The 17,338-nt window shown below is 46.4% G+C and overlaps 8 protein-coding genes across 8 annotated transcripts; 2 read left to right on the plus strand and 6 right to left on the minus strand.

Moving 5' to 3' along the window:
• Positions 1 to 63: 63 nt before the first annotated feature.
• On the minus strand, positions 64 to 1,106 carry N7529_001093 (ribosome biosynthesis protein MAK16; the record flags this gene model as incomplete). Its single annotated transcript, XM_057236624.1, has 2 exons — positions 64 to 961; positions 1,048 to 1,106. The coding sequence occupies 2 exons, from the start codon at positions 1,104 to 1,106 to the stop codon at positions 64 to 66; spliced, it is 957 nt and encodes a 318-aa protein (XP_057103427.1).
• A 590-nt stretch (positions 1,107 to 1,696) lies between these two features.
• Positions 1,697 to 2,363, minus strand: N7529_001094 (alpha/beta hydrolase; the record flags this gene model as incomplete). The annotated part of the gene is made up of 2 exons (XM_057236625.1): positions 1,697 to 1,970; positions 2,002 to 2,363. The coding sequence occupies 2 exons, from the start codon at positions 2,361 to 2,363 to the stop codon at positions 1,697 to 1,699; spliced, it is 636 nt and encodes a 211-aa protein (XP_057103428.1).
• A 904-nt stretch (positions 2,364 to 3,267) lies between these two features.
• Positions 3,268 to 4,639, minus strand: N7529_001095 (uncharacterized protein; the record flags this gene model as incomplete). The annotated part of the gene is made up of 6 exons (XM_057236626.1): positions 3,268 to 3,568; positions 3,636 to 3,666; positions 3,720 to 3,787; positions 3,842 to 3,959; positions 4,019 to 4,412; positions 4,469 to 4,639. 6 exons carry the CDS (start codon positions 4,637 to 4,639, stop codon positions 3,268 to 3,270), a joined length of 1,083 nt encoding a protein of 360 aa, XP_057103429.1.
• A 732-nt stretch (positions 4,640 to 5,371) lies between these two features.
• On the plus strand, positions 5,372 to 6,976 carry N7529_001096 (uncharacterized protein; the record flags this gene model as incomplete). Its single annotated transcript, XM_057236627.1, has 5 exons — positions 5,372 to 5,629; positions 5,719 to 5,845; positions 5,910 to 6,033; positions 6,107 to 6,564; positions 6,666 to 6,976. The coding sequence occupies 5 exons, from the start codon at positions 5,372 to 5,374 to the stop codon at positions 6,974 to 6,976; spliced, it is 1,278 nt and encodes a 425-aa protein (XP_057103430.1).
• Positions 6,977 to 7,518: 542 nt separating this feature from the next.
• Positions 7,519 to 9,151, minus strand: N7529_001097 (MFS transporter; the record flags this gene model as incomplete). Its single annotated transcript, XM_057236628.1, has 3 exons — positions 7,519 to 7,821; positions 7,882 to 8,828; positions 8,902 to 9,151. The coding sequence occupies 3 exons, from the start codon at positions 9,149 to 9,151 to the stop codon at positions 7,519 to 7,521; spliced, it is 1,500 nt and encodes a 499-aa protein (XP_057103431.1).
• A 1,288-nt stretch (positions 9,152 to 10,439) lies between these two features.
• On the minus strand, positions 10,440 to 11,946 carry N7529_001098 (uncharacterized protein; the record flags this gene model as incomplete). Its single annotated transcript, XM_057236629.1, has 2 exons — positions 10,440 to 11,854; positions 11,913 to 11,946. 2 exons carry the CDS (start codon positions 11,944 to 11,946, stop codon positions 10,440 to 10,442), a joined length of 1,449 nt encoding a protein of 482 aa, XP_057103432.1.
• A 1,291-nt stretch (positions 11,947 to 13,237) lies between these two features.
• N7529_001099 (uncharacterized protein) lies at positions 13,238 to 14,639 on the plus strand (the record flags this gene model as incomplete). The annotated part of the gene is made up of 4 exons (XM_057236630.1): positions 13,238 to 13,280; positions 13,342 to 13,962; positions 14,013 to 14,060; positions 14,110 to 14,639. The coding sequence occupies 4 exons, from the start codon at positions 13,238 to 13,240 to the stop codon at positions 14,637 to 14,639; spliced, it is 1,242 nt and encodes a 413-aa protein (XP_057103433.1).
• Positions 14,640 to 16,453: 1,814 nt separating this feature from the next.
• On the minus strand, positions 16,454 to 16,790 carry N7529_001100 (Glucose-repressible protein Grg1; the record flags this gene model as incomplete). The annotated part of the gene is made up of 3 exons (XM_057236631.1): positions 16,454 to 16,470; positions 16,527 to 16,722; positions 16,776 to 16,790. 3 exons carry the CDS (start codon positions 16,788 to 16,790, stop codon positions 16,454 to 16,456), a joined length of 228 nt encoding a protein of 75 aa, XP_057103434.1.
• Positions 16,791 to 17,338: the final 548 nt, after the last annotated feature.

Genomic DNA, 17,338 nt, shown 5'->3' on the forward strand with positions numbered 1-17,338 from the left:
CAAAATCGACCCGAACGCCATGCAAGATCCGGTAAACTTTTTTGTCCAAATCTCTGATCACAGTCATGCCATGAGCTGGTCCTTACCAGCTCCCTCAGTCTCGTACTCGATCTCAATGCGAGGTCCCTTCTTGCGAGGCTTCGCGACAGGAGCAGGAGCCTTCCGCTTAGCACTAGGCTTAGGTTTCTTCTCATCCGCACTAGCCTCCTCCTCACTGTCACTGTCCTCGTCGCTCTCATCCTCATCATCATAGTCGCTGGAGTCAGCCGAGTCAACACCCAGCCAATCCTCCATATCCTCAAGATCCTCCTCCTCATCAAGATCACTAACATACTCAACCTCACCAACACCCTCTTCCTCCTCGTCCTCAATCTCCTCACCATCATCCATATCAACATCACGCTCACCATCACCAGCGCGCTCAAGACCCCGCAGGACCTTCTTCCAAATCCCCTCTTCAACATTAAGCGGCCGGTCACCGTAAGCGCCGCTCCGCAAGCGCTCAATCAGCTCGCGCTCAATGGCCCGCTCAACCTTCGCAGCCGACTCGGCCTTCCGCTCGCGGGTCTCCTCACGACGACGGATCTTCGGCGCAAGCTTCGGCACCAGCTTCTCGCCCAGACGCTCGTCTTCCTTGGCGATGTTCTTCATGCGGATGTTGACCTGCGTCAGGCGGGTGAGACGCTGCTTGCACTTGTGCGTCAGGAACTTGGGCCAGTAGATCAGTCGCTCGTCGACCTGCTCGAGAGCCTTGGCGTAGTTGGAGGACAGGCGGACGCGCTCCCACCATTTGCTGGGCATGTGGGCACGCTCGACGGTCTTCATGTACAGGTACATGACGCCGGTGTCGGGGTCGCTTCGGATGGTCGCATAGCGAGAGTTGGCTAGCGGGCAGGACTGGCGGTTGCAGAGACCGCTGACATTGTATTCATTGCGGCAGAAGTTTTGGTCTTTTGTGGTTCTGGGGGAGGTTAGTTGAAGATTCTTGGTTTTTTTTGGTTGGCAAGAAAAGGTTTGCTGGGTGGGTGGTGTAAGTGTGAGACTCACTTGAGCTTATAGGAGCAGAACTGCTGGTTGATAACCTGCCAGACAATTTCGTCAGACATGATGGGCAGGAATTGACTGAGATCGTAAGTGACAAGACCCAAGTGTTATGCAAAGATATTGATCCCGAAGAAAAAAAAGTTGTGTTACCGCCTACCGGATTTGGATTAGTCTTATCTGACTTTTTCTGCCTTGAAGCTCAGGCGCCAAGGCACTTCATGAAATATAGCCAATCAGAGAGCAGGAAATTAGATCAGACACATTATCACTCGAGAATCAACCACTTCAGACCAATTAACCACGGGGAGTTATATTAGGACGACGCGATGATCGATTACCAAGTCAAGTGAGATAAGATGAGCAAAGTCACTATGCAAAATCATTTCTCCTTCCACTCCGACTATGGATTACAACAATATCGAACTTACTGAGGTACTTACTTTACTGTTAGGTAAATTGGTTAGTGCTACCTATGAATATTTAGTAATCCCATGAAAGGGGCATTTGATTTCGGGTCTAGCACTTTTTGCAGCTGTCTAGCACTTTTTGGCACCCTATCAATTTGATTTGCTTACTAGATACTATGCATCGAGCCCCAGGGATGTCAATAGGACCAAAGCTTTCATCCTTTCATTCTCACTCGGTTCCACATCTATAAAGGCCTTTCATAAAGATCTGATAGTTTGTAAGAGGGTCGTGATCGCATAAGTTGGATAGCTGACAGAACGGCGAGACACGCGCATGCCGATTCCCCTGCGATAAAATGGAGGGCGACACCGTCTATCCCGTGGGAAGCTATATACTCGGCGGCGTCGATGGCATCGTGCACCGGGGCTGGATAAGGATGTTCCGGGCCCAGGCGATATCCCACTGAAATTGCCGTAAGCTGGCACTTGTTGGCGTATTCTTGGAGCATTCTATCGGAGCTGTGCAAGGCATTAATATTTATGTGGAAACTTAAGGAGGACGGAGGCTTGCTGTTTGTGTGTTGCTAACACAAAGCCGCCCCCATGGTAATGTAGGAAGACACCCTTGCTTGGCTGATCATTATCGGGCTTATATATGCGGATTGGAACTTCGCGGCCAGCGTCGCGAGAGGAAACAGTGCCATCGAGAGCGGCTGAAAGATAGACGGGTTTAGGTAGGGGCGTTTGTCCAAGCTCCCGCATCTCACGGTACTTCTGGGCGCCGACCTCCCACCATCGGGGTCCGCTGGTGGTAATGGTTTCCAGGAGATTCGCGGCTTGCTTTGTTGGCTCCGTCACGTTCTCGTGGCGGAACTTGAGGCTGTCAAGGATGATATCGCTGGTGATTGGCATTGAGAGAGCTTAGAGATCGATGAATAGTTTGAACAGGATCAAAGAAAGGTTTGGTGAATTGTTTTCGCACCACGCTTACATATGTCACCATGTGTACCGGGTTTTCCCTAGCAGGTGGGGTTTTCCTATTTGAGCAGTAGCCGCTTTAATGAGGGCGCTCAATGAAGCTACTCCGTACTCTCTCTAGCGTTCCGGCCGATGATCCGTTAACTGACGGAGCCGGGCTGTTGCTGGCGTCCCGGGCTCGGGCACTCTCTTTCATCACATGTAAAACGGGTAAGGCTAGTTGTTCCAGATGTTTGCCAAGGAGAATTGACAGCTTTCTTCACTCGCTGCACAAGTTCGTAGAAGCAATACTGTTCTTCTTCTTCCGTTAGCTGAACACATATGGACTGCTTTTCCTGATCTGCTTTCCATTGTAAACCCCTCTCTCTCTTTCTTTGAACTGCATTCGGGACCAACTCTATTCGCAATAAAACACAGGCTCAGGAATAGTACACCAACTGATTAATCGGATCAGAACTTGAGCGTTGTTTTAAAACACTCCATCGTGATGTATTTTGATAATCAAACCGATGCAGACCGAACGATGGCTCGTGAAATATAGGCAAAAGGCCTACCAAGGGATTTTTCGAACGATTCCGCCTAGAAAGCTGCCAAGCATATCGCTGTGATGGCTGTGGAACTGTAAATAAATTTTGGTTTATTTGGAATATCATAGTTGGTACTGCTTGTTGATGCCAGACCATCGAAAACACCCATTTTCGCTTTCATTGCTTGGACTGCGACAATTTCGACAATTATCTTAATTGAGAACCAGACTCCCCCATACAAGAGTAAAATCTCCCAAAATGCTTCTTGCTATAATCCCTCAAAGGAACGCCGCCTTATACTCAACAACTGACTAATCCGTCGTATGAATGCTACCCATGGGATGAGCCTTATTCCGAGCCTCCTCCGAATTTAATATGCTCTCCTGGCTACCTTGCTTAGTTGCCCCAATAGTGGTGTTCATTAGGTCGTCGTCCTTGAACAAATGATTGATCCGCTTCTTAACAGGGCGACCGAGTGAGGAGTTTAGCTTCGCACCGTTGCTTCTATAGGACCGCTGATGCGAGCTCCAGGAGCGCTTCCCACGAAGCATTTCGTAAAGCGGGCCAAGGGTGGGGATGCAGGAAGCCATGATAATAATGTTTGACTCGATGCTATTTATACGAAAGAAGTGAGCGAGGATAGCAATAACGTTGTCACGATTCATTGTATGAGACTTACCTGGTCCAGATGACGAGATCCGCTGTGGCATCTTGATCCAGGGTCAGAGACAAAGTACTTCGAGATTTTCTAATGGCCACTTACAAGTTGAGTCGGCCGTGTCATAAAGACCCGGCAACTGGTTACATTTGACGATAGCCATTGCACACGCACTAGCCGAGGTTAGATTAGGGGGGGGTCCGATTGGGAGTTTTCTGCTAACTTACATTGCACCGAGCCCCAGCACCGCACAGAGAGCCAACTTCTTCTTCAGCGTCATTTGGAGGGACATCAAAACGGCGATTGGGTATATAGAGAGATATAAATCGACAAAGGCCGACATAGCTAGAAGACACAAATCAGTGCTTCTATGGGAAAGAAGCCCTATGATTACTCAAACATACCTCCTGTGAAGATTGCGTAGTTCACCAGTACTCTTTGTGGGCGGCAGGTTGCGCCTTCGGCCAAAAGTTGGGTTTTCCAGAGAGCCTGTGGGGGGTCACACATGGTGAAAAGAACGATGATACAGATACTGGATGTGACGAATACTGCGGCCGTCAATACCCATAAAAAGACCTGGTGGAATGCCCCAGGGTTCAGGACTCGATTCAAAAGGGCGGCAATGGCAAGCTTGGGCGTCGTGAAAGACATGATACCCAGAGCGAAGTTAATGTAATTGATCAACAGCACTTGTTCCAGCAAGTTCGCGCCACCTTCTTCCATAATCATGGCCGTATGCTTCCCATACCCCAGGACGACGAGCTCGGTGGTGACAACTGTATAACTCCCGAGTAACACCTATAAAAATGAGCAAAAAGATAAAATCCAATATTTATATGAGGAAAGAACCTCACCATTGCTGTTGCAATTATATAATCATCCAACCCCATATTTTTCAGCATACGGGCTCGGATGTAGAGTCGCGCAGAGACCATTACAAGACTCACAGAAAAGAACGCCCAGAATACTCCAATAATTCTCGGTCCTTTGGTCTGACTGGCATAATCAGGACTCAAACCAGCCATCTTGACAGAATCCTTACTCCATCGATAGGGGCAGGACACACTGAAGAGCGGAGTTATTCTGTAAACTAAGCTGTGACAAGTGAATATATGGAAACAACAATAAAATCCAAAACCGAGTTGTTCAACCATTCCAGAGGTAGAAGTACCCACATTATTATTTATCCAATAGCAATCCCGCCCCTGAACTGCCAAAATATAACGCCCAATGCATTTTTATTGTACTTGACAGAAATATAGGGCGGCCCCCGGTGCGTAAATGCGCGAGGTCAGTGCGACAGACGGGCCGTTTCAATCACGGACCCTTCTCGACTTCAGACAAGGGCATTGACGAACCGTTTGGTTCGTCTAGATCCACTGTGGGCCAGTGGACCCGAACGCGAGTCATTCCAGCGCCTCGCGGTTGAAACGCTAATTATGCGGTTGACGCAGTTGGGGGCCAGCAGGGCCATTGTCCCTCAGATCATTCCTAGTCAAAATTTTTGGAGTCGTTTATGATCAAAGGATTCATCTCCTGGCAAGACTAGCGCGGTTTTCGGAAATTAGCCATTGTTGCGTATTGGTGCTAGGGGAAAGTTCCCCTGTGACAAAACGTATTCCCGTCGGAAATTTCCCCGGGATTTTTGTTACATATATGTATGAGGGGATCTCCATAGCGTTGGTCCTTTTCTCACAGCCTGTTCTACCTGCTATTCACCTGTGGGATTTCGCATTTCCACAAATTTCAGATTCAACATGGGTTCGTCCAACGGCACTAGCAATGGCACCGGTCAAGTCTTTGCCAACGGGAAGAATATTGACGTGGAGAAGATTGCAGTCTCTGCTAATCTGCCTGCGCAGATTCCCGCATTGCTTGAGCAGCTCAATGCCGATGGAATAGGATACACTATTACAGACACTGAGGCTCGGCTGAAGCTTCTTGAAACAGCCAGATCATTGGTCTATGCGCTAGAAACTCCCCGCGAAGCAATAATCAGACACTGCTGGTCAGAGGTGCGTGTTTCGTTGAGATAACAGGTGTCCTGGTGTATACGCGCGTCAAATAGAAAGCAAGAAAGCTTACACCGACTACAATCTGATAGTCTACTAGCTATGCCGCGCTGGAGACCGGTGTCGATGTACGTCTCTTCCAGGCTCTCGGAACCGATGACACGCCCAAGTCCGTTGCGAAGCTTGCAGAGACAACGGGTGTAGACCCGGCACTGCTTAGTTAGTATTCCTTTGTAATTGAGAGCCTATGGGCGAGCATCTGACTCAACTATCCCTTACCCAGGCCGTTTGATGAAGCACCTGGCCGCTATGGGAGCAGTGGTGGAGACTGGATCTGACGAGTATGCCCCGAATGGTTTCTCGAAGACCTTGACCGAGGAGAGATATAGCGATGCGTTCCCGCTAATGTATGCCATACAATTCACGAAAAATCTCAAAAAGACCAGAACATTACCACTTACACTTATTCTCATCTCCCAGGACATCCCGCTTCACCCAGGGAATCATTGCCCTCCCAGCCTTTTTCAAAAAAAATAATTACCGAAACCCGACTAGTCCAACAAACACTGCCTTCCAAATGGGATACAATACCGATATGGGTTTTTTCGGACATATCCAGCAGGAACCCATCACCGCGAAGCAATTTAACAATCACATGGGCGTCTACGCACAGGGTCGGCCACGTTGGATGGATCCAGGCTTTTACCCGGTACAAGAGCAGCTGATTGACGGGGCTGCAATTGGCGAGAAAGACGTTCTGCTGGTTGATGTGGGTGGTAGCTTCGGACACGATCTCTCTGATTTCCGACGCAAATGGCCTAACGCTCCCGGAAAGTTGGTGCTGCAGGATCTTCCAGAGGTTGTGGTTTCTGTGAAGGAAGCGCACTCTTCTATTGAAGTGATGGCGCATGACTTTTTCAAGGAGCAGCCTGTTAAAGGTGAGATCAATACTTTTACATCCTTCATCTCTTATGGGTATTGAAGACAGATCATTAGAATAGGAAAAAAGAAAGCTGACATAGTGTACTTCCTTGTTTAGGGGCTCGTGCATACTACATGCATTCCGTTCTTCATGACTGGCCGGATGATGTTTGTCAGAAGATCCTTGCCAACCTTGTAGCTGCTATGGAGCCAGGTTACAGCAAGCTGCTTGTCAATGAAAATGTGGTCCCGAGTACGGGCGCGTACTGGGAGACTACAAGCTTGGACATGATCATGATGGAGATCGGCTCTGGAGAACGCACGGAGCACCAGTGGCATTCCCTGCTAGAATCTGCTGGGCTGAAAATCGCCAAGATCTGGTCTGCTCAGCGGGGTGTGGAGAGTCTGATTGAGTGTGAGTTGGCTTGAATTATTTCCTCTAAAGAAAAGTGTGAGACGCGAAGCAAGGAAACCAAGATAAAGCTGCATGTAAACATCATGATTCTTAGCTATTTCTCAATGATTTCGGTCGGAGGATATAGCACAATTCTCACAATGTGTCGAATAATGCTAGGCTGCGGCATAACCACAGATCCCTATGGGTGTATAAACATAATAAACCTGCCAAGAGTCGTGACCTACCCAGCGGGGTATCGCTGAAGCAGTCTATGAAGTATTTGCTGGAGTATCTAGATTTTCATAAGTTACAATAAGCTGATATTGGTAGGCTTCCGCAGAGCCCACAAATATGAGGCAAGATGAGGCAACAGAAAGCTGGCCGGAAATGCATTGGAAATACTTTGACTTGGGACGTTCTACATCTTATTGAAGGGTCCATATATAGATTGTAAGCATTGACTGGACCCGAGTAATCCGGCTTTTATGTGTGTGATAGCATTTAAGTACAGAGTTATGTTTGAAATCGACCCCCGCCATTTGTACCAGATGACAACGGAGGGACAATTGTATCATTAGCTAGATCTTTCCCGCACATCCACTGATTCTCTCCACCGAGGTCCCCTTACTTTCATAACCCAAAGCACCGAGGCGCTAACCAAAGCAAGGAGGCCTGCTATAGTGAACAGCCATCCATTGCCGATAGCTTCAATGATTGGAACTGTGGCCAGCGTTCCGACAAATCCAAGGATATTACGCACGAAATTATTGATGGCAACGCCCGCAGATGGTTTGTGTGGCAGGAACTCAGTCAACATGGTTGTCGACATGTTAAAGATGATCATGGATCCCAGACCAAAAAAGAACGTTGCAACCATCTGTACCCGATGTTAGTTTTCTGATATGATCACGCTGAACACCGAGTGCAAAAGACTTACCGGAATGGGCCATGCCACGCCGCGATCCGCTGTCCACCCGTACCAGAGCAAGCCGGCGGGATACAGAAACGCTGCTAGCCACGCATTCTCTCGGACACGATCTTCTGGATGATAAATCAAGCCTCCATCTTCGTCATACCGTTCTGACTTTCTAGCTTCGCGTTTCATTATGTAGTCCATCCATCTGCCCCCCAGGATGCTCGCCACGATATACCCCAGCGCATTTGGTATATAGAGCAAGCCAGTGATGATGATCGAAAAGCGATAGGGGTCTTTTTGAAAAGTGTTTTCAATGCTGATGTTCATCATAAAGAGAAAGCAGTATGTAATACTTGCGTAGTATACTGTTAGTAAAACCGGAGGCCGGCTTAGGTAGCGAAGGGTCTTCAAGGGGTCGAGCAGAAGAATCTTGACCAAGTTCAACCCCGGCTGCTTAACGGGCTCTTTGATGTCAAGATTCCCTCGTTTTGTGTGTGTTTCTGGGAGGGCCACGAGAATGAGGAGAGTTGTCACTGCTCCATAAAGAGCTAGAAACCAAAGGATGCTTCTCCAGTTCCACTCTTGGCTAAGAGCTCCGCCAATGATGGGAGATATCAAGGGGCCGCATAATGGACCCAGCCAAAAGACTCCCATGGCCTTACCACGCTCCTTTGGTTCCCAGACATCTGCAATGACGCCTGCGCCGATCGTTTGACCCGAAGAAGATGCCGCGCCGCTCAGCAGACGCATGCCTATAAGGACACCTATTGACTTGGCATGGGCTCCGAGTACGTTGGAAAGTATGAAGAGAAGAAAGCTCAGGAGGTATATTTTGCGTCGTCCAAATCGTTCGCTGAATGCCGACCACCAAAGGGGGCAAAATGCCATGCTCAGCATGTACACAGAGATGCACAGGTTTACAGTAGTAATAGACGTGTCCAAGGCGTCAGATACTTGAGATAGCGCAGCTATTGGTCAAAAGTCGGTCAGTCATTTTTTATATAGAATGTTGGAGACGTATTCTCGTCAGCAAAGACTTACGGAAGAAGATCGCACTGCCCATTGGACCTGCAACGCCCGCCACGGCGACAACGGATGTGATCACCCACTTGGCTGCTTGACTGTATCTTTGCGGGTTCTCCAGTTCATCCAGCAGACAGAGCTGGGACAAGACTCGTCCGCATTTTGATTTTGGGGCGATTGCGAATGCCTTTTCGTTTCGTCCTTCTTCAATCGAACCTCCTGGGCTGTCGACCGCGAAGCTCCCTTCGCTCCCTTGTGTTGCTCCCATCTTTGGTGTGTTCGGTTATCAAGAGCAGCTGGGGCTGTATCAGAAAAACACAATGAATGACTGCAAATAGCAGCAGGATATTAGCGACAAGTAAAAAAGACAGGAGATTGCTTCTATCTCATACCTACTGCTGCTCAATACTAGGTCAGATCTGCAATAGTTCTTCTATTGAGCAAGAGCAAGATAATAATAAGAGAGAGTCGGTTGAAGTCAAAGAGACAACACGGCTGACTTTATCAAGGTTTATATCCATTCCTTGAAGCCCCATATGTCACCTCTAGGGCTGGGGCCAAGATAACTGGACGCGTAACGGACATCGTCAACTATCTAGACGCTGCAGGATGAAGTGGGTTTTAAGGTGAGATGGTGGATAGACCAAGCGATTTGAATCGCGTCAACTGTAAGGGTTAAGCTGCCAAGACCACATTCCTATGATCATCCATATTTGACGCCACATGAGTATAGATGAACATCCGATCTGCTTAATACTAGTGACTAATTCGCGAACCAGGAGCAACAAAAAATCTGGTTTAGTTGCATGACCTGCTTCTATCTTTTTTTTCAGTATATTGTGACATGATCAAACTAGGAATATCTCTTCGCAAGAAGAATGAAGTGTACGCGGCCGGATGAAACCGAGCAAGGTCAAAATAAGCAATGAAATTCCGCCCGTTTCATCTGCAAGGGACATGTATAATTCTAGTCTAGATCTGCATAGCAATGACATGGCCTTATATTTTACAAATAACACAATGATGTCATCGTTTGTATATCTTATAAAAAAAGCCAATTTTTGTCTAGTTGAGAAACTAATAGTTATTTTTTTGCACTTTGTGTTCTTTCCCTTCAGAGCATTACAACCTGATTGAAACACCAGGCTAGGATAATGAACATGAAAATAATGTATCTATTCAACGTAGAAAATGGATTTATCGAGATAATTAGTAATTTATGCATCATTCCTAGACACAAGAAATAGAGTTCATTGGTAGCATCCCTAGAATAGAACTCGTTTTATGAAAGGCATACGTAAATTGTGTCATTTAGGGGTGACTGATACAGAAATATACAGATTTGATGAGCCAACATACGTACCTAGGTAGTAGCTAGGTACAAAAAGTAATTACTGTAGATCATTAGCCAATAGTTCCTAGTGAACTTCGGATTACCGGCATCATGGGTGAGAATTAACCAACCAATATCGTCCTTGGGATATCCAGAGTCGTATAGTAACAGTCGCAGTACTTAAGTATCACCTTGGGACTTCTTTTTACAACATCTCAATCAATCAATCACTTAAAGCCTCGAAATCTGCCCGGATTGATGAACATATCCCATCAACAAATGACTGCTCCTCTTCTAGCGGCATGTCCAAGGCCCCGGCTTGCCAGCTGACCGTGCACATCAAGCTACCCCCTTTAACACTAATAATGTTAAACACAAGCGGCGCACTGGGAACATTACCAGGCTGGGTGAAGACCATCTTGCTAATTCTGTACTTCTGATCTTCACTTCCATCCATATCATTGAAGGCAAGAAGATTGCTCAATTCATACGATGAGTCCCGCTGCTGGCCGATCTTGCTCAACGTCCACTTCCTGATTCCAGGCACGTATCTCAACAATCCAATTGCCTGGTCTTGAAGTGTGGCTGCACATGCAGCAATGTTCTTCGTCATCGAGCTGGCGGCTACCCACATTTCCTCAGAAAATACAGGACCCGCGTTGGATGGGCGCAGATGAACCTCGTAATATCCAGAAACGAAAAGACCCCAAGTAAGAGCTGGTGTACCAATGGATGCTCGCATATCGACAGGTGTCCCCGAGATAAAATTGGTTACTTCGGGGTTAGGCACGGCCTTGCTCAACGCCCGGATAACCATTTGATGCACCGTTCCGGTAAGTTTGGTATTGTGTTTTCTTGAGATCTGCAACGCATTTTGTACAAGTGGAGCTTCAATCTCGAGAAGACGAACTCTGCTCTTTTCGGTCGCATCTGGATCAAAAAATATTGGCGAGCCAGTCCAAGTACCCGCATCTACTGTGCTGGCTGCGGCGCGGAGACCGAGCATTTTCGCCAAAAACTTTGGCAAATAAACCGCAATCAAGGGTCCCAGGAGGAAGCTCCAAGATATTGGAAGTCTTCCAGGTGTATCGAACGGGTCCGGAAGTGCTCCGCCCGGCGGTGTCACTATGAAAGACGCACTGTCGACACCAGAAGACTGTCGCCATGCGTCCAAAAAGGTGTTATGAAATGACATTCCGACCATACCGTCTCCGAGGGCATGGGAAAATGCAAGGGCAATAAAACAGCGCGTTAAGGTGGGATCAGTCGAGGAGAGAGGGAGAACAACAATTCGCCAAGGCGGTAGGTCAACTGGCCATGGCCGGTCGAGTATGGCTGGCAATGCTCTTTCAATAGTTTCGTTTTCGCCGTCGCTACTATCTTCGGTGTTGGCGATAGACACATGGTCTTCGAGATTTACGCTCGAGCTTGCCTCGTAAAATGGCTTTTCGGTATGCTTATCCTTGACAAGCACGCTGAGATAAGGATACTTTTGGATGCATCGCGTCAGAGGTGGAATAAAAGAACGAGCGGATGTGATGTCTCGAGATCCACTGGGGATTTCATAAATTGCTCCTATCACTAGAGCATGGTAGAAACCAACGTCCTCACGACTGATAGTGCGGCGTTCATTGGGGCCTTATTGGAGGTTAATAAAGTTGATATGTTATGCCTTTGCCTAAAAAGCGTCACTAACTTGCGAACCTTATAGTGGTTGTGTGTTGCGACATTTTGTCCATCGACTCAACCGCGATGCTTAATTTCGTGCATGGATGATCACTGCCACCAGGGGAAGAAAAAGGGGATATATGGGTCTATGAACCGGCATAACTATCTTCCGATGAGCAATTGGGGCGCCATATTACAGAGCCACCGTGTAATGACACCATGGAGATATTGTGTAGCGGTTGATCTTCCGAAGAGGGTCGATAGGCAGATTCTTTCGTAAGAGGCCCCTATTATTGATATTTATGCTCTTCTTTAGGCCTTTCCAAGGACCCGGAAGGTGTGGATTGGGCCGGGGTTGGCGCGGGCCAGAGAAGAAGGGGGGTCCCCATATTTGATTACTGACATTTGCAATACATATGCCATCATGCTCACCGGACGCAGGTTCAGCAAAGAAAAGCTTCTTGCCTGTGCATATGCATTTGAGCAAACCACGTTCGCGGTAAAACAGAACGAGGAAAAGCTACTGATCAAGTCGCATTTTGGTAGCCAGTAGACAATTGTGGAAGTCGACAATAAATGATATGGAAAAGGAAGGAAGTTCAGAGACCAGTCATTCAATTCATAAAATATATATTTCGTCTTCTTATGACATATTAAGCCACAGTTGATGTTGAGCCTCCTTTTGGGAGCAGCGGTAGAAAAAAAGTCTGGCTCGTTGAGTATCTCGGACTTTTCTCCGATGCCCGATCATCGGGTTACCGACCTAAACTGTGCCCTAAAGTTCTGCAAATCACAATACCGAGTGGCGCCATCGGCATCGGCATTACTTCCAGTATACATCAAGAATTTTAATTAGGGATGATCACATACATACAGTAATCCTACAATGCCTCAAAGCAATATTACACAATAAACAGAGATTTTAACTGGGTGTCTCCACCAATTTCGGATGAAATGCCGATCCGCCAAAATGACTCGAATTTTCAAGTAATTTTTTTTAGAAAGATCCATTGGCACTTAAACTGTACCATTTGCACAATTTGGTGATTTAAAGTGCTCTGCGAAAGCTTCAATGATGGCGGCTAAATTAGAGCAGAAAAAGAAATCCTGCACTGCTCGGGAGGTCAATCCTGATCGGCATTTATCACACCCGTTTAATTTTTCTAAGGTACGATATTGAGTTCGGGACTACTAGCTCGGGCTTTTGTTGATGTAACCAAATAGTCTCGAAAGCTTCACGTTGTTGTCGCTGGTGTATATTTTGTGTTTAACAGCTCATTGGGATCTTCCATTGCATCGGGTGCCCATGATGAGATTTCTGAATATTTTCATATTCCAAGCGAAAGTATAGAAATGGTGCTACCGACCTCACTTTATATGGCTGGTTTTGCTATAGGTATGTCAGATGAAGCTCAAATCTATGATCCCAAAAAGGGCCAATCTAAATGACTGTCTAGGTCCTATACTTTTTGGTCCCTTGAGCGAGTATTTCGGGCGAAAGCCAGTCCTTACTATTACATACTCCATATACCTCATCTTCACCATGGCATGTGCGCTAGCACCGAGTTTTCCAGCGCTCTTGATCTTCCGATTCTTTTGCGGATTAGGAGGCTCAGCACCTAACGCCGTGCTGGGTGGTCTATTTTCAGACATCTATGAAGATCCCCACCAACGTGGATTAGCAATGTCCTGGTTCATGTTTGCAACAACATTTCCACCTCTGCTAGGTCCCATCATATCCGGCTTCATCTCAACCATTACTTGGAGGTGGACCTTCTGGGCGGGCCTTCTTATCGCTGCTCCTGGGTTCCCGCTTCTGGTCACAATGCCTGAGACATATGTCCCGGTTTTGCGTGCGAAGAATGGGAAGTCTGACGACGAAAAAGAGACTACGGACCCGAATAATTTAGCTGATCTTCCAGGCGGAGAGTCTTTCTTTGCTAAGATGAGTGTCGTGCTCAGTCGCCCATTCTCGATGTTCTTCCATGAACCGATTGTCTTTTGCTGCTCGATGTACCTCGCGCTTGTGTATGCAATCTTGTATCTGTATTTTCAAGCTTACCCCATCGTTTTTCAAAGTACGTTCTATGCTCATTTCCCTTATCGAACCTGATTCTAACATCTACAGATCTATACGGTCTTTCTGCTGGTGTTTCCGGATTAGGCTTTCTTCCAAGTGAGTCACTTCATCTTCTCCCCAAATATTGTTTCTAACCATTTCTTAGTTCTCCCAGGGTCAATTATGGCATTTGTCGCCTTTTTCCTGTACAGCTCGCATCACAGCAAAGCATTGAAAGCCGGACTCTCCTGGGCCAAATCGGAAGAGTACCGCCGTCTACCTCTCGCATGCATTGGGGCCCCGGCAATTCCTATAGCTCTTTTTTGGCTAGGGTGGTCCTCGAGGCTCTCAATCAACCCAGTCATGCCGATGATGTCAGGAGTGTTCTTCGGGTTCGGTTACTTGTTGATTTTCATTGCGCTCATCAACTATCTCACTGATGCGTACAAGCAATTCTCAGCTTCGGCAGCGGCTGCAGCAAGTACATCTCGATCCATATTTGCTGTTTTCCTGCCTATGGCTACCAACGCCATGTACACAAAACTTGGCATCAACTGGGCAAGCTCGCTGCTGGGGTTCTTTTCAATAGGGATGGCTATTATCCCATTCGTGTTTATTAAAAAGGGTGCTTGGATCCGTGCCAACAGCAGATTTGCTGGAAACCATGTGATTTCTCATCATGTAAACAGGATCTAGATATAGTTATAGATAGCTGTCTCGAAAATAGAAGTATCTGAATGTTAATTACTTATGTGCTTGCATTTTCTGTTTCGAGTCCCGTATCAGGAAAATTCAATGCCATCGATTCGAGAACAGCCAAATTAATCTCTATTTCCTTATAAAGTGTCTTCCAGAATAGCTGACGGAGTTCAATATGCCGTGATTGAAAGAACATGCAAGTTGCCTTCCAGATCCCTAGAATATTCTCTAGCCTGCAGAAATGCATGGCAAAAGGACCTACTTCGGCATCACATCAATCAACAATGCCATAAGGGTGGTCCATCTGTATTCAGATGGATATTATTTTGAAGGACGTTCCAATGATTAAATATTATAGCATCATCATCTGTGATGATCGATAGGAGCTGGACTTAGTTTTATTTAGTAGAGCTTAGAAGCGGGTTGGTAGTCCGTTTGTCATGCGGTCGAGGCTGGATGATTATTCGCCCTAAATTGAAGCTCTACTGAATGAGGGCATGGATGGCCGATTGCGCAACGCACACGAGGAGAATCTAAATCCTTATAAGCGTGGAACCTTAAGATGAATAAAGGTAAGTGTACATAGTAAAGTCGTGCATAGCCTGTTTCAGAAGAGGAGAGTTCTCAGGCCGGTGGAGAAAAGTATTCATTTGAAGAAGTGCGTCCCCAGATATGGAGTTCATCTTATATACCTTTAGAGGGTCTAGCCCCTTAATATACTAGTAGGTAAGATGTTAGCATGCAGGCACCAACTGTCTGTAGGTCTTCTGCACCCTAGATAGAAGATTGAGATCTAGAGTATTACTAGGACCACGGAACTAGACGATGAAGACATTTGTGTCATCGCTAAGTTGAACATTGTAGCTCTGTGCGCCTAGCAAGGGGGTCAGTTTTATGGATTCGCCGTTAGCAATGATAGTAAGTAAATCGTCGCAGATCTTCTTCGTAATTAGAGTATATCTTTCAAAGAAACTTTGCAGTTGAAAGTTTGATACAACATTCACATTGGCCGAGGCTTAACTGAAACAGTTCGTGGAGATCATACAAGGGCGATGGAATATGAAGATATGAATATTGTATTGCGGACGGAGGAGAGAAGGAGAGAGAGAGAGAGAGCGAGAGATATCTATCTATCTACTCCATGGGAGACTATCCCAATGTGGGATGTCACCTGACATCCCCAACAACAGTGCACTCAAATCTTGATATATTTTGGAGCATAAACGATTTCAGAATACGAGAGGGCAAAAAATGAGTATAATGTGGCCTATTAATGATCACTTTCATGGGAAGAGAAAAAGGGAAAGAAATGGTGGGGGAGAAAAATAAGGCTTGATGAAGGGGGGTGCTTCGGGCAGCCACAGGTAACATAGATATGTATATTAGTCAAATTGTTTTATGATGTATCTTTGAATCTAGTTTAAACTCAATGAAAATCACATTTGGTTTAAGAACTATCACCGAAAGTTCGCATAGATGGGATAATGAGAATCTTTTGTTGTGCCGGCCACAACATCATACCATTGAATTTCATTGTGCAAGAAAATATATCACCATCATCGAATATACGTCAAAAGCTCGAATTTGCAGTTGCCCAGCGGCAGGGACGACTTACCGACAAGAGTAAATCTACAAATTATGGTCCGAGGTACGCGACGTAATTTAGATTTGAAGTTACAGCTACTTCATTTACTGGAGAGGGATTTTTTATGTTATTCTGAGATAAGTCTCATTGTTTGCTTAATCAGTGGTATCTAGTAACATGATTCGTTTGCTTCATATCAAAATGTGGAGCCAAGACCGCCGCCTCTTTAGTTCTTAGCGGCTTCTGGAGAATTGTTAGCGCTATTCAAGACAGATCAACAGGATTTAAAGGTTTATTACCCTTGTGGACATCGGCCTTGGTATCGTGGGACACCTCGTCTTTCTTGTCGAAAACAGCGTCCTTGGCAGCGGAGGCTCGGCTACCCAGGCTGGCGTCGCTGTCCTTGGCGACACCCTTGTTGGCCTCCTTTGAAGCTGTGGCACCAGTGCCCTGGATGGTCTCAGAGACGTATTGGCCGGCGTTCTCGACAGTGTTCTAGGGAACATGTTAGGGCTTGATGGAGTTGAGAATTAATGGAAGTTGCGAACCTTGACAGACTCCATGTTGATGGTTATTTGATAAAGTGTTTGGAAGTGTGATAATTTGAAGAGTTGGACTGTGATGGTTGATGAAAATATGGATCGCAGGAGAAGAGAGGGCTTTTTATATTCAATTGGCTGGTCATCTGCACCAGTTGGGTATTACATCATAGTTACATGTAATTAATTGCCGAGGCAAATAACTTGAAGACGTTGGAACTCAAAACAAACCACAGGCTATGTCACAGTGACTTTCAAGATTGATAAAGTGGAAAGGACAGGGAGTCAACTTGTGAACTTGAAAGCAGATAGTGTTTGATACCCGCATCCCCACTTTATCCCGCATATTCCAGGTTTTTGGAGATAAATTGACCAATGAGAGGCTCCCCTAGGATCCATTATGACGACGAAGCAGATCATGGCCCTCTTAACGTTTCGCAGTGCAAGGTTGGAGATCATCTGCATCTGATCGCGTGGTCCTTTGTTCTAGGCACTGTAGCTTTTGCCCCCATTTTTGAAGCTAAAATGTGATTCCATCACTGACCAAAAACGACGTCATATCTTTCTGTGGT

This window comes from Penicillium soppii, assembly GCF_028829465.1.
Source record: "Penicillium soppii strain IBT 18220 chromosome Unknown utg000001l, whole genome shotgun sequence".
NCBI classification, from domain to species: domain Eukaryota; kingdom Fungi; phylum Ascomycota; class Eurotiomycetes; order Eurotiales; family Aspergillaceae; genus Penicillium; species Penicillium soppii.